The sequence below is a fragment of the Ahaetulla prasina genome, chromosome 1 (genome assembly GCF_028640845.1).
Source record: "Ahaetulla prasina isolate Xishuangbanna chromosome 1, ASM2864084v1, whole genome shotgun sequence".
Lineage (NCBI taxonomy): Eukaryota > Metazoa > Chordata > Lepidosauria > Squamata > Colubridae > Ahaetulla > Ahaetulla prasina.
The window spans coordinates 9,390,001-9,406,050 of record NC_080539.1 but is presented as its reverse complement, the minus strand read 5'-3'; the positions used below and the strand labels follow the sequence as shown (position 1 = coordinate 9,406,050).

The following is a 16,050-nucleotide window of genomic DNA, read 5'->3' as shown; positions in this document are numbered from 1 at the left end:
TACTGCACGCCAGAACAACTAGACACAAGAACAGTTTTTTCCCCAACACCATCACTCTGCTAAACAAATAATTCCCTCAACGCTGTCAAATTATTTACTGAATCTGCACTACTATTAATCTTCTCATCGTTCCCATCACCCATCTCCTTCCACTTATGACTGTATGACTGTAACTTTGTTGCTTGTATCCTTACGATTTATATTGATTTTGTTTCCTGATTGCTTATTTGTACTATATGACTATCATTAAGTGTTGTACCTTATGATTCTTGATGAAGGTATCTTTTCTTTTATGTACACTGAGAGCATATGCACCAAGGCAAATTCCTTGTGCGTCCAATCACACTTGGCCAATAAAATTCTATTCTATTCTATTCTGAATGAATGACATGATTTGTTTTTCAGGTAACGGATAACCCAGGAGGAAAGTCACCTCATAGTATTATTTCCCTATCAAAATTGATGAGTAATTTAATTTTTAGAGAAGCTGCCCCCTCAAATGTTCCAATGATGAATCAGTCGACAGAGTGAGTTGCATCCACAGTATTTAATTTGCTTGGAATAATATACTTACAGATAGACAAGTTCACTCCATGTACAGTTACTTGGACTTTTTTTTTAATACAGTTCATATCCCAATACATTAATACTTTTCCCCCCTCCTTTAAATTATTTACACAGTACTTATGTACACGGTCTTTCTAAATTCAGTGCATTGTCAATAGGTTTTATACAATAATTTACAGAGCGAATATAGTTAAACCGTTAACTTAAATGGTTTGTGTTTGTTTTTCCTATTAAATTTAGGAATTAATTTAACCTTTTTTCTTAAAAAAAATATTAATCATTACAACCAATGTAACAAAAGCATGGCAGGTTTTAAAGACGAGGCGAGTCGATCATGCTGGGCTGGAACTTAAACCAAACCGTTTCAAAAGAAACGAAGAGATGAAGAGGGACTTGGGAGGATCTTCAAAGAGAGACGGAGGGGAACATCCCCTCCTGTATTTAAAGTAGGGATTTTCTCCATGCTCAGAGAGGTCAAGACAATGGACATAAGGGGCCAATGCATTTGTTAAAATCTCTCTCCCACCCACCCCGCAGGATTTGGCTACCCCGCAAAAGGGGAAAGTCGCGCTATTAATCACACAACTGAGTGGTGGCACCCACTAGAACCGGGGGTGGGTAGGTGGGAAGTTGGGTTTTCAGAAGCTACCCTGGGTTACACTTTCCTGAAGGCCTCATTAGCACAGTCAGGGATTATGGGACTTTATAGGAGATTAGGGTGGCTTGTTCCTGCAGGACAAGCTAAATTAGGGGTCTCCAACCTTGGCAACTTTAAGACTTGTGGACTTCAACTCCCAGAGTTCCTCAGCCAGCTTTGCTGGCTGAGGAACTCTGGGAGTTGCAGTCCACAAGTCTTAAAGTTGCCAAGGTTGGAGACCCCTGAGCTAAGAGACCTCAAGTCCTCCTTCTCCTTAGGATGCGCCATGACTTTCTGCCGTGCTCCAGCGGAAAATGACCCCGCCTGCAACATTCACACACATGCACACGCTAATGGGAGTGACAAGATGCCCCACAGCGACTACTGGATGATGGCGCCACATCACGGATGGGTTGAGTTTCACAGTGCGTGTCTGAGTCTCTCGGACACAAATAGTTTCAAAGAGACCAAACCCTCCCCCCCCCAAAAAAACCCTGAGCCTGTCAACTGCTGTGTTCTCCGGCGGCGTTTCTTGACCGAGGTGCCTTGAAGATGGGTGGACTTCAAGCTCCCAGAATATCCCAGCCAGCATTGTTTAAGTTGGGTGGACTTTTTAACACCCAGAATTCTCCACTCAGCATGGATTTAAGATCAGTGTTGCTTTACTGGCTGGGGAATTCTGGGAGTTGAAGCCCACCCATTTGATATATAATGGACTGGAAGAAGAATGTACTTTTTTGTTTCTGGAAGGGGAGTTATTAGAGAGAGGAGTGACTATGGATTATGATTTATGTTGTATTTTAATTTATGATTGTTAATTTTATACCCTGTACTTTGTTCTGGGAAGTCTCGGGGGGAGGGAGGGGAAGGGGGGAGAGGGGGGGAGATGAAGGATCAATGTAAAGGAATGATTGAAGAAGAAATAGAAATAATTTGAAATGAAATCGGGGCTGCTCAGCTGCCATTTCAGAAGGGAATGGAAAGGGAGAGATGAGTAGAGAGAGTGAAGGAAGAAAGTAGGTAGGAAAGAGAGAGGTAGAAGAGGGGGAAAGGAGAGGAAGAAGAAAGGGGAAAGAGAGAGGGTTAGAAAGGGTGGAAGAGAAGAGTGGGGAAGGAGGAGAGGAAGTAGAAAAGCGAAGGAGAGGAAGGATGAAGAAAGTAGAAGAAAGTAGAGGAGGAAAGGTTGTGTTAAGGAAGTAAGTGGTAGTTGGGCAGGTCCGAATCAGTAACAAATGAAAGTTAATGACTAATGTTGAATAAGAGACTGTACATTGAATAGGTTGTTGGAAAATGAAAATAAAACTTTTTTATTAAAAAAAAAAAGATCAGTGTTGCTTTACTGGCTGGGGAATTCTGGGAGTTGAAGCCCCACCCCATTTGAAAGCAGGCCGGATGGGGAATTCTGGGAGTTGAGAAACGCCTATCAAAGAACAGGCCCTGCGATCCTTCTCCGTGTTTGCCAGGCTTCTTAAAAGAAGACACTAATCCTCTTCTCTAATGTGAGGTTAGACGAAGCTACGATGCCTTGGAACTGCCAGAAAATGGTATCAGGGGAAAAAAAAAGAGTTTTAAAAAGTCTTCTGTAAGCACTGCAGTTGGAAAAAGACAACGAAAACTAAGCTATTTTGCTATTAAGCTATGGGAGGGGGCGGGGGAAGAGAGGAAACAGCCACAGGGAAATTAATGTGAGTTTTTTTCAGGTTCTCAGTAAGGGAAGGGTTGACAGGACCAGTTCAAAGAACAGCGGAAGGCTGAGATTCTAGTTTGCGTTCCCTCTTCCAGAATAAAACCCTGCATATAGATGAGAAATCTAGCTTGTTAGGAGGAAGGCTGGTTATTGATTTCTTCCTGGTAGATTAAAGATTTTATTTTGCATAAAGAAGTCACTTGTTCAACTAAATCCTTCTTTCCCAATATTTTAATAGCGTAGTCCTACAACAGATCGCCCAAATTAGTGGCAAAACTCACCTTTGCTGCTCTTTTAAAATCTCAACTGTATCACTACGAGTTGGTTCAGAGGCTTCGTTGAGGAAGAAACGATGATTTATCCTAACTTCTGATCAACTTTATTTAATCATCTGATTGGGGCAGATGAGGAATAAGGAGGCGCTGGTGGTCTGATTTAGGGCTTGGCTTAATAAATGCAGATTTAGGAAGGATTTTCACTCAAATTCTCAAGAGAGCTCACCTAAAAATGGGAACACTGCCATAGCTCCCTCATTATCTTGGTTCTCTAAATCCATTTCCATTCAAGAAGCTGGAAATGGCTGCCAATTTTATTTCCGTCTTTCGGTTTTATTATTAAATTTATGCAGCCACCCACCTCACTGCTCTGCTCTGCCTCTGGCTGACCTACAAGAAGTGAAAAAGGGGGAAGTTCCATCAAGAGATGGTTAAAAACCCACAAGACGCCTAAAGTGGGTTTGAAGTATAACCATTCCTCCCGGGGACAATGCTGGCTGATCAAAAGCGCAGCCAAGTTGGGTGGCAGAATGGACACCTCTCCATCGCCATCATTCAGACGTGCTGACTTTGCTTTTTGAAAGGAAAGGAATGGAAAGGACACGCACCCAAGCATACACACAGCTATCCCAAAAGCACTGAAAATGAACTCTGCTATTTTTTAATTATTATTATTATTAAAGTGCAAATTCACAAACAAAAATCATGACTGGCGCTCCCTCTAATCAAGGAAGAGAGAACGAGATTTGGGAGGACTCTCTCCCTTCAAAAGGTCTGCCACAAATGAAGGATGGGTGCTGGGAGTCTTGAAGAAGAGGCTTTTAATCTTGCACTCCATCTCCATTGTGAGGGGTGGCTGCTTGAGGGGGTCCTAAAAATCAAGACGGCGGCTGTCACTGCTCTTCTGAAGCCCCATCTCTTGCATAGATGTGATACAAGTAAAAAAAAAAAAGGAGGGTAGAATTTGGATCACAGTCACCGACACCATCTTGAATTTTTGGATCTCCCTCCTTCAGGAACATCCCTGCCTATAGTCCTCCTTTGGGTATGCATTTCCCATCAGCCATCACTGATACACTGTTGGCTCAAACACTCAATCAAGCTCCATTGTTTCTTGGATTTAAAGGTTGGGTTGGATTGGGTTGAGTTGAGTTGCACTGGGTTGGGTTGGGTGGAGTTGCATTAGGTTGAGTTACAGTGGGTTGGGTAGAGTTGACTTGGGTTGGGTAGCGTTGCATTGAGTTGGGTAGGCTTGCGTTGGGTTGGGTTGCATTGGGTTAGATTGAGTTGCATTGGGCTGGATTGAGTTGCATTGGGTTGGGTTGGGTTGGGCTGACTTGCGTAGGGTTGGGTTGAGTTGGATTGAATTGAGGAAAAGATTCCTGCTTTGACTTTCCCAGTCTCAACAATGATCAGATCAATACACTAAAAAGCCAGGAGCTAGCTTCTTGTGAAATGAAGGTCATAAGTTGAGGAGACAGTGTAACCACATTGACAAAATATTTTCACAACCAGGGCAGATTTCTGCCCCAAGTACCCCCTAGCACATGGAGAAACACTTGGCTCCTAGAACATCCCAATCCATCCAAAGGGGAGATGAATACGATATAATTAGCTTACTCCCTGCCCCCAGCAACAGCCTGGAGCTGTTGGATTCCAGATCTCCAGCCATTTCAAGTGCCGAAAAAGGCTGCTGGACCTGCTCTGAAACCTCTCTGAAAGCCAAAAGGGTTGGAACAATTCCACAAGGTCAAAAACAAAAAAACAAAAACGAGGAAACTTTATTCTCAAGGCAACGGAAAGGGACTGCTAATGAATACATCAAGCGAGAAAATGAACAACAGGGAAAGTTGGGGTGGGGGGGATTTTCCGCAGCTTGTGCCTGCCGTCCGCGTGTGCCTCTTCTCCTCGCGGAAATGGAATAAAACTTCAGAAAAAGGAGGTAGAAATTTCATGTTGTCAGACAACACTACAAGTTAATCATAAGCAATAGGAAGAGAGCTTCCCTAAAGTCATTTCTCTCCCCAAACCCCAACTTACTTCCGAGGTCTCTAAGAGCAAATTGGCCAAAAGGAACGAACAGGCTATTAAAGGGGTTATTCTGCCCCTTTAACTGGATTCTCTTTCTAAAACTTTAAATGCATCTAGTCCTAGTTTGCTGAGGGCAAGCCAGTTTGAAGGCTGAAGGCAAAAATAAAACAATTTAACCAACGGGTGTTTCCCCCACCCTCTGGGCATGGAGCAAGAGATGGGAAACCAAAGCAAATGCCATCTGATAAATGCTCATTTTAATTAGAGTTTCTCTTTCTCCCCCTGATATATATATATATATATATATTTATTTTGTTTTTCTTTAGTTGTGCTTTCAGGTCACAGGAGGAAAATAAAAATAAAATAAAAATAAAAATAAAAATTACATCTAGCTCTTCTGCTCAATAAAAACCTTATTTCCTTTTCTCTCTCTTTTTTTTGCCAGCCTTGTGGTTGCAACCTCCTTGGACTAACCTTTGCCAAACCCGTTTTGCTCATTGCAAGACACAGTACTTTTTGTAATCGGACTCAAAATCTTCATCCATGCTACTGGTATCCGCCATATTCTTGCCCTCGATCTTTGGCAAAAATTGTGCATAGTCCACCCCTTGCTGTTCGTAGAAAAGGATGTAGGCGGAATCTGTGTCGATTTCGTCAGGATGCAATTCCTGAAAGAAGAAGGAGGAGGAGGAGGAGAAGAGGGGCTTATTAGGGAGTTGAAATAATACATTTTTTTTGTCTTTTAATGACCTTGTAATCCCTTGCATCGGGATAGAGTCGGGACAAGTGAATGGAGCTGAGTGTTTACTGGCCAGACGCCTTTCCTGTTGCCAATGCAGAGTTAGCAGCTGATATTTACTCATTGTGCTTAGAGAGAAATATCTGCCGCTACCTAGGATTGAATTCACAGCCTCCTGACTGTGAGAGAAGAGCTCCACTTCTAGGCCACTGCACCACTCCCTCGAAATAATACAATATTATTTTAAAATTTACAAAATGACTTAAAACTGCTGAAAACTCTTGTTCTAATATTACTGCAGATTGGTTAGAATCAGGAGGCTGATATAGCAGTTTATTATGACACTTCAGGGAATAGCAAGGTTAGTCCTAGCAGCTAAGGCACCAGGCTAGAAAATGGGATACCATGAGTTCTACTCCAACCTTAGACGTTGGGTGACTTTGACCCAATGACCAGGGGACAGTGAGTTCTAGCCTTGCCTTAGCCATGTAAGTCAGCTGGGTGACTTTGGGCCAATCACCAGGAAATGGTGAGTTCTAGTTCCGCCTTAACCATATAAGTTGGCTGAGTGACTTTGGGCCAAACATCAGGAGATGGTGAGTTCTAGTCCCGCCTTAGGTAGGAAAGCCAACTGGGTGATTTTGAGCCAGTCCCTCTCTCTCAGCGAAACTCACCTAACAGGATTGCCGTTGTGGGGAAAATAGGAGGGAGAAGGTGTGTTGGGCATGTTCATCGCTTTAAGTTATTTGCAAAGAAATAATAAAGATGGGATATAGACTAACAAATAAACAAATCCTGTTGGAAACCTTTGAAAATGGCAGGATGCCGTAAAAGACATGGATCCATCCCCTGAAAGAACGCCCAGACACGACTAAGAGATTTGGCGTATCCTATAAGAACAACAAATACCCTGTGGCTTATTACCTTAAGTACAGGATAATCTAGATGAGAGGTGGGGAACGATCGCCCCTTTATGACATGTGGACTTCAACTCCCAGAATTCACATGCTGGCCATCATTCTCTATCCCTGGTCTAGACCAACATGTCTCAAATCCACAACGGGCCACCACCAACTTTAAAAATGGAACAACCACAAGTGGAAGGGAACCTCATCCACCTCAAGGTCTCCTGAGACAGACAGCTGATGGGCACCCAGAAACGTGTTTCTGTTGCACAGGTGGGCCAAACGTATCATATTTTTCGGAGTATAAGACACAATTCCCCCCCCCCCAAGAGAGTGAAAATTTGGGTGCATCTTATACACTGAATGTAGCCCCACCCACCCACAGGCCCCCACCCTTTGGCTTCTGCCTCCCAGCAATTTACCTCCTTGCAGCAAACAGCCCGTTTCAGCTTCAGCATAGCCTGATTAACACAAGCAGCTGATTGTCTGTTGGATCAGCCTCTGGACTATCAGCTGTTTCAGGCTGCAGGGATTGCCATGGCCTATTGCCGCCTCCATGTGCCCCATTGGCCTCCGCTGTTTGCTGTTTGTTGTAAGGAGGCATATTGCTGGGAGGCAGAGGCAATTTTTTTTTTCTTGTTTTCCTCCCCAAAAAAAGGAAGGTGTGTCTTATAGTCCAGAGCGTCTTATACTCCAAAAAAGACAGTAAATCATGATAGCATCCAATGTCCTGAAATCATGGTGGCTCCTTTCACCTCACTGAGGTTCCTACGTAACGGAAGGTGTTGTCAGAAGGTGTTGTTCTGTTCCTCTCCCTTAAGCCTGCAAAATGGCTTACCTTACAGCTGCTGTCGTTGTAACAGTACCATTTGTCATTTGGGTTTTTGGCATAGGTGACGTAATGACCTCCTCCCATAATTCCTGAATGGCACTGGAAGAGAAAAGAACCAAGGCACCAAGGTTAGCCATGGATTCAAGTCCACCATCCTTTCCTCTCTGCCAGATAGGAGATACCATTTTAGAAAGAGTTGCTTCTCAAATGTGCTGTCCAGCTGGGAAAACCCGAAACTGACAGCTTCCAGGTTTTCTACACCCAGTTGACAGTTCACAGCCCTGCCCCACACCCACAAGTTCATTGTCCAATCAACTCTTCACACTCAACTGGATACAGTCTTCAGGCAGTCTACATCAGACGCAGGCAAAAGTCCTTGAATACGGAATGTTGTTATGACTAACTTCCAACCGCTCCAGCAACAACCCCCTCCCAACTTCCCCAGCTAAAATATGTGGCAGTTAAGAAGCAAAAAGAAACTGATAGGTGCTTTTTTCCAAAAAGGCAATGGTCTTTCTTGGGGTTTCGTTTTGTTTTTTCCTGTGAAAACATTTCGCTTCTCATCCAAAAAGCTGCTTCAGTTCTTAGATGAGAAGCGAAAGGTTTTCAAGAGGAAAAAAAAAACCCCAAGAAAGACCAGTTGCCTTTTGGAAAATGCCTTTGGGACAAACGTGACCTGGGTTGATTTGAGAATCTCCGTAGACATTGTGTCTTCTCACATTTATGCCTGTCAAAGGATCCTTAAGACCCAGCAGCCTTCAATAAACCATCTCACCAATAGGCAATGAATGGCCCTAATGAGCAAGAAGGCTCAGGGAGATGGTTTTAGTAGGCAGTCAATGAAATATGAGCCAGCAGTGTGCAGCTGCAGCCGAAAAAGCCAATGCAATCCTAAACTGCATTAACAGAGGGATTGAATCAAGATCAAGGGAGGTATTGATACCATTCTATAAAGCCCTAGTAAGGCCACACCTAGAACACTGCATCCAGTTTTGGTCGCCACGATGTAAAAAAGATCTTGAGACTCCGGAAAAAGTGCAGAGAAGAGCAACAAAGAGGATTAGGGGACTGGAGGCTAAAACATCTGATGAATAGTTGCAGGAAGTAGGCACGGCTAGTCTAGTAAAGAGAAGGACCAGGGGAGACATGAGAGCAATATTTCAGGGGCTGCCACAGAGAGGAGGGCGTCAAAACTATTTCCCAAAGCACCCGAAGGCCAGACGAGGAATAATGGCTGATCAAAGAGAGGGTTTGAATATAAGGAGAATTTTTCTGACAGTGAGAACAATCAACCACTGGAACAGAAGTTGCCTTCAGAAGTTGTGGGAGCTTCATCACTGGAGGCTTTCAAGAAGAGACTGGACTGCCATCGGTCAGAAATGGTCTAGGATCTCCTGCTTGAGTGGGGGGTTGGACTAGATGACCTACAAGGTCCCTTCCAACTCTGTTATCCTGTAATTCTGTCTTCCAGCAGCTGAGCGATGCTGGAGAAGACTTTGTGAGGGAAGCGAAAATCCAAGACGGCAATGGTATGTTTTGTTTTTTTCCCTTAAGGGAATACAGGTAGTTCTTGACATTCATTTAGTGACCAACCAAAGTTACAAAGGCAGTGAAAAAAGTGGGTTATAATCAAACTTACGACTGTGGCAGCACCCCCCATGGTCACATGATCGACATTGGGGCGCTTGGCAACCGGTTTGTATTTATGACAATTGTCCTGTCCTGGGGTCACGTGACTGCCATTTGCGACCTTCCCAGCTGGCCTTCCGACCAGCAAAGTCAATGGGGGAAGCCGGATTCACTTCACAACCACATGATCCACTTAACAACTGCAGGGATTCGTAGAAATGACTGTGGCAAAAAGGTCATAAAATGAAGCGCAATCCACTCAAACATCATCTTGCTTAGCAATGGACATGCTGGGCTCAATGGCGGTTCATAAATTGGAGACTGAGGTAATCTGAGATTTGTAAAGAAAGTGAAGGCAAGGCTTCGTTTTCTGAAACGGAAGCAAACAATGTTTAATGTGTCATGAATGTTTTTCAACCTGTGGTGATGTGGTCCACCAGCAGCCTGGGGAGCTGGCAACGGAGTTGGATAGCGAGGAGGCTGAGGAAGAACAAGGGCCAGTCCTGGAGGCTGGGGAAGGCCCAGATGAGGGCTCTGCGTTGGAGGCAGAGGTGGGGCCAGGGCCATCGGGGAGTGATGCACGGACTCCAGAGCCTCCAGAGACTGATAGTAGTGAGGCAGAGGAACAGGAGGAGCCTGTTCCTAATGCACGCATGAGAAGAGCTGCCAGAAGGCAAGAGCAGCTCAAGCAAAGAGGACAACTCGGGAGTAGGGCCAAGAGATGATTGGCCCCTCCCATAAGACTTAAAAGACCAGCAACAGCGTTTGGGCCCTTTGCCGGAAAACAATGTTGATAGACTTGCTCCTTGTCTTGCTGCATTTGTTTCTTATCGACATCTTCTGCTTTTGAACTTTTGCCAAGAAAGGCCTTTGGCAGTTTGCCTAATTAAGACCAAAGTTGGTGATAAGACTGAGGAAATGTGTTGGGAAGAATTTGCTTTGATTTAGTTTGGACTACACTGAGAATGAGTGAATTCTCAGCTGTTCTAATAAAGTTTGTTTGTTTTTAAACTGTCTGAGTTTACTACTACCTACTTGGGCCTGGGTCACAACACTGGGAGACTTTAAGATGTAAGATTTTCAACTTTTAAAGTGGATATCCCCAAGGTTAAGAAACACTGCGCTGTCAACCATACAAAAAGGACAGATTGACAAATTGCAGGGCAAACCAATTCCTTGTATCCCAACCGCCTTGTACAAATGCTGCTAGTCCTTGACTTACAACAGTTAATTTAATGACCGTTCAAATGGCTCATGTTTATGACGGTTGCGGGGTGCCGGGGGTCATGGGATTCCCTTTTGCGACCTTCTGACAAGCAAAGTCAATGGGGGAAGCCAGATTCACTTAACAACGGCATTACTAACTTAACAACTGCGGCAAGGAAGGTCGTAAAATAGGGCAAAACTCACTTAACAACTGTCTTTTGTTCAGGAACAGAAATTTTGGGCTCAATTGTGGCCGTTGTCAACCCTGGAGTGAACCTTCAGGGTTGCCGGTCATAAATTGAGGACTACCTGTAATTCTGGCGATTAAGTGTGGATAAGATACTGCTAAACATCCTGCTCTTCCCTTTGGGATGGTTTAAGTCAGGGGTGGGATTCTACCGGTTTGGACCGATTCGGGAGAACTGGTAGCTCCAATGATCAGCTGGGAGTGAATCGGTTCACCCCAACAATCAGGTAAGTTTTTGTAAAACTGTGCACGCACACACGCGCAGCAAAGCGCGCGATCACCGAACTGATTGTTAAACCTGCAGGATCCCACCACTGGTTTAAGTGCACCCCTCCGGGCCTTTCATGCAATGGCTCAGCCCAAATCTGAGCCGAGAAGAAACCCATCGAGCCTTCAACTGGACGGCAATTGGACACCTACCGAAATTGCATATAAGTTATAAATGGGATTAATACAGATTTCTTCTCTTTGGTCATCCGCCAGTTCCTCCTCCCGGCGGGCTTCCAGGGGACCGTTGAGACTGTGGTTGCTGGAAGAGCTCAGCTTGCAAAGATATCCATTGGTTAGCTGCCCCTCATTGTCCTGAGCAGCCACCAGTTCTCCCGAACCGTCCCCCAAATTCTGCTGCTCCCTGCCTGGAGAGTCCAATGTGGCCTTTGGATCTGGCTGGGTACCGTTCTCTCGGCTCGTGTCCAGGTTCTCTTTGCTGCTCGACAGTTTGTTTTTACAGAGCTGGGGGAGACGAAGGCGCCCCTTACTTCTGCCCATAGTCCTGGGGCTACTGGTGGGGCTAAGGTTTTTACTGGCCGAAGAGCCGGATGTGCACTTCCTCGCAGAGGACGGCGACACTGGAAAGAAAGAGACGGGTGAATGCTTTGCAGATGGATTAGTGTTTTTTCAACTGTGGCTACTTTTAAGAGGTGTGGACTTCAACTCCCAGAATTCGCTGAGGAATTCTGGGAGTTGAGGTCCACATCTCAGAAATTGGCCAAGGTTGAGAAACACTGAAATAAATCAATCCTCCTCACCTTGATAACAAGCAGCAACAATTTCTTATTAGGTAAGACTTAGGTTATTCTGCAAAAAAAAACTTTCTCTTTCTCTTATTTCAAGCTACCTCACAGGATTGTAGTAGAGAAAAAGGACTACCTGGAGAGATTTTTATACCCTGCCTTTATTACTTTTACCAATAATTCCAAACTGAGAACATATCCAACATACCTTACTCCTCCTATTTTCCTCAGAACAAAAACCCTGTGGGTTGGGCTGAGACAGCGATTGCCTAAAGTCACCCAGCTGGCTTTCATACCTAAGGCTAGACTAGAACTCACTGTCTCCTGGTGATTGGCCCAAAGTGACCCAGCTGACTTTCATCCCTAAGGCTGGACTAGAACTCACAGTCTACTGGTGATTGGCCCAAAGTCACCCAGCCGACTTTCATCCCTAAGTCTGGACTAGAACTCACAGTCTCCTGGTGATTGGCCCAAAGTCACCCAGCCGACTTTCATCCCTAAGTCTGGACTAGAACTCACAGTCTCCTGGTGATTGGTCCAAAGTCACCCACCTGGATTTCATGGCAAAGGCGGGACTAGAACGTACAATCTCTAGAACTAGAGACCGTACTAAAGCTTACTAGAACTTTCCAGCCTGTGCCTTAACCACTAGGCCAAACTGGTTTTTCTAAATTATCTTGAGCGCCCAGAAGAAAAGTGGGGGCATTTATCAGACAGATTAGATAGGTAGGTAGGTAGATAGGCAAAGAGTAAGGACGACAATCTTGTCAGAGATATGCAGGATCAGTTGCAGTTGAAACATTTTTTAACTCCAGAGTGGCCAGATAACATGTGGAAATGGTTCGGACAGACACTTCCCTAATTCCCTAATTAGGGCCGTGGATAGCTCAGGCTGGTAAAGCTTGTTATTAAGAACACAAAGCCTGCAATTACTGCAGGTTCAAGCCCGGCCCAGGGTTGACTCAGCCTTCCATCCTTTATAAGGTAGGTAAAATGAGGACCCAGATTGTTGAGGGGGCAATAAGTTGACTTTGTAAAAATACACAAATAGAATGAGACTATTGCCTTATACACTGTAAGCCGCCCTGAGTCTTCGGAGAAGGGCAGGGTATAAATGTAAACAAAAAATAAAAATAAAAAAATTCACTGTTGTATAAGGGGAGCACCTTCAGATCTGCACAATTCTGTAATTATAGCTAATCTCTGTAAAATGTAGTTTTGGCTTCCCAGTGGAATGGATATCCTGCGATTTCTAAAGAGATCTTTAATGTACTAAGTGGGGGCTGACATCAGCGGTGAAATTCAATTTTTTTTTACTACCGGTTCTGTGGCCGTGGCTTGATGGGCGTGGCAGGGGCAGGATATTGCAAGATCCCCATTCCCACCCCACTCCTGGGGGAAGGATATTGCAAAATCCCCATTCCCACCCCACTCATGGCGGAAGGATATTGCAAAATCCCCATTCCCACCCCATTCCTGGGGGAAAAGATATTGCAAAATCTCCATTCCTACCCACTCTGGGGCCAGCCAGAGGTGGCATTTGCCGGTTCTCCAAACTACTCGAAATTTCCACTACTGATTCTTCAGAACCTGTCAGAACCTGCTGAATTTCACCGCTGGCTGACGTGGATGGATTGATGGAGGGAGGGAGAGACAGGAATTGGCTTGCTGCGTGTTCTCCCCTCCCTCCGGTCTTCTTTGGGTTGCTTCGATGGGATGTTTGGAGACCATGTGGCTCCTTTCAATTTAGGGAAGCGCACCTGCTTTCACAGAGGAATGTTAGTTTCCTCTGAAAGATGTCCTTTTAGAGTGGGTGGGCCAGACAACCAAAGCCATAACTCACGCAGAGACATAGTCACAGTCTCCGTTTACAGTTCTGCTATAAGTTGGCTTCAAGAGTCGGGACACCGGTAGTCCTCGCACTACAACAATTCATTTAGCAGCCCTTTGAAGCTACAATGACTCTGAAAAAAGTGATTCACCACTGGTTCTCATAGTTACGCCCGTCCCAGCATCCCCCCCCAGTCATGTGATTAAAATTCTGGCACATGTATTTACAACAGTTGGGAGTGGTGCGGTGGCCTAGAGGTGGAGCTCTCGCCTCACGATCAGGAGGCTGTGAGTTCGATCCTAGGTAGGGGCAGATATTTCTCTCTCTGGGCACGATGAGAATATCTCTGCTGAACAAAACTCTGCACTGGCGTCAGGAAGGGCATCCAGCCAGTAAACACTCCGCGCCATTCAGTTGCCCAGATTCCATCTCGCAAGGGAGTATGGGGTCGTTAAAAGGTGATGATGTATTTCCGACAGTAAAATTGGGTGTGATTCACGACGACTGCCTTGCTTAGCCATGGAAATGGTTGTAAATCGAGGACGTCTTGCGAGTCCCTTCTAATGTGGACCAAGCAACTCTTGTTTTGACTCCTTCCGGGACAAGACCCCAGACTCCTACCTCTAATAGTATTTAAGATGCCCGAACTGTTGAGAGAGGAAGGGCTCCGGGTGAGGACGTCGCCGTCTCCGGCCACAGTGCCGCTCCGCTGCTCCGTCCTCCGACACTCCTCCGGCAGAATCAGGGGCTCCGCGGGGTCATCAGCCTGCGGCGTCAGCAGCTTTGGCGGCCAGCAGCTCAGGTCTCGTGGCATGAGGAAGGCACTTGGGTCAAAGCTCTCACGAGGAAACTTGACAATTTTTTGGGATTTTATCCAGCGGCCGTTGACAAATTGGAAGCGCTTTAAGTGGATGATCTGGAGTGAGACAAGCAAGAGAGGAGTCAGGTGAGTACTTCCTTGTTTGAAGGAAGGAAGGAAAGGCAGGCAGGCAGGAAGTGGGAGAAGGGAAGGGAAGGAAAGGGGAGGGGAAGGGAAGGAGGGGAGGGAAAAGAAAGGGGGGAGAAGAAGGGGAGGAAAGGAAAGGAGGAGAGGGGAGGGGAAGGAAAGGGGAGGGGAAGGAAGGGAAGGAGGTGAAGGGGAGCGAAGGAAAGGAAAGGGGAGGGGAAGGAAAGGGGAAGGGAAATCCTTGTCAGAAACTGTGCTTGGCCTGGCTGAAGTGAGAAAAAGAGACGATCTGCCAGCCTACCAGGATCGGGGGCAGCCTCCACAGGTCCAGCTTCTTGGTTGCCAGGCAGTGGGTCCTGCACTTGGAACAATAGTACATTTCATCTTCACCCAGTTCCTCCTCGCTGGTGAAGGCCCGCAAGCAGCTGTCCAGGTTGATGGGCTCGGCCTGAGCGCGCTGACTCTGCTCCACGCTTCTGTGCTCCTCTGCTATCTGGAGACGGGAAGGAAACCAAAGGGTGAGAGAGCTTTCTAGAGGGGCTTCCCTCTGTGGGAAAAGCAAACCCCCCCGCCCACACCTTTCTACTAATTCACTCGCAGGGTCCCTCAGTCAAGAAAGAAATTCTCCAGCATTAATAAAGCACTCCAACAGGGGTCCTTTGTGAGGAAAATGTTATTGATAGTGTTTCCTAATATGATTTGATTGCTTATTTGTACCTTATGACTATCATTAAGTGTTGCACCTTACGATTCTTGAAAAAAATATACTTGTCTTTTTATGTACACTGAGAGCGTATGGTATGGACCAAAGACAAATTCCTTGTGTGTCCAATCACACTTGGCCAATAAAGAATTCTATTCTATTCTATTCTATTCTATTCTATTCTATTCTATTCTATTCTATTCTATTCTATTCTATTCTATTCTATTCTATTCTATTCTTCTAATGCTATTCTATTCTATTCTATTCTATTCTAGACGAATGTATCTTGTCTTTTTATGTACACAGAGAGCATATGCACCAAAGACAAATTCCTTATGTGTCCAATCACACTTGGCCAATAAAAAATTCTCTTCTCTTCTCTTCTCTTTTAATCTAATTCTATTCTATTATTCTAATTCTATTCTTCTATTCTATTATTCTAATTCTAATTCTATTCTACTATTCTATTTTGCTAATGCTAATGCTAATTCATTCCATTCCATTCCATTCCATTGATCCCTAGCTCTGGCCACTTTATGACTTTATTGACTTCAATTCCATGCTGGCTGTGGAATTCTGGAAGCTGAAGTCCACAAGTCATGGAGTGGCCAAAGTTGGAGAGAGAATCTTTCAGGATGCACGTAGCAGGTTTTAGCAAGATTCTATCCATTAGATGTAAGCAAATAAAGAATTAGACGCAAGTGGATTTCACTGTGTAGTTTCTGGCTTTGAGCCTGACAAAGGTTATACACGTAGGTCCTTGTTCGTTTAGTGATCGGACTGAAAAAAAAGTGACTTATGA

At 45.0% G+C, this 16,050-nt stretch overlaps 1 protein-coding gene and 1 long non-coding RNA gene across 8 annotated transcripts in view; both read right to left on the bottom strand.

Annotated features, from left to right (window-relative positions):
• Window positions 1-528: 528 nt before the first annotated feature.
• On the bottom strand, window positions 529-2,881 carry LOC131188689 (uncharacterized). Its single transcript, XR_009152816.1, has 2 exons — window positions 1,461-2,881; window positions 529-1,321 (listed from the first exon to the last, which is right to left on the bottom strand). It is a non-coding gene; the product is annotated as an uncharacterized LOC131188689 (long non-coding RNA).
• A 7-nt stretch (window positions 2,882-2,888) lies between these two features.
• Window positions 2,889-16,050, bottom strand: part of USP32 (ubiquitin specific peptidase 32) — a 249,254-nt gene continuing 236,092 nt past the window's right edge. For 6 of the 7 annotated variants that reach the window (XM_058164121.1, XM_058164123.1, XM_058164124.1 and 3 more), the window contains exons 30-34: window positions 14,847-15,038; window positions 14,221-14,515; window positions 11,176-11,603; window positions 7,680-7,772; window positions 2,889-5,865 (exon numbers count right to left, since the gene is read on the bottom strand). In XM_058164121.1, the coding sequence (XP_058020104.1) occupies window positions 5,692-5,865; window positions 7,680-7,772; window positions 11,176-11,603; window positions 14,221-14,515; window positions 14,847-15,038 (1,182 nt within the window). In that variant the 3' untranslated portion in view covers window positions 2,889-5,691. The remainder of the gene's footprint in view (window positions 5,866-7,679; window positions 7,773-11,175; window positions 11,604-14,220; window positions 14,516-14,846; window positions 15,039-16,050) is intronic. The other variant, XM_058164122.1, reaches the window with a different exon arrangement.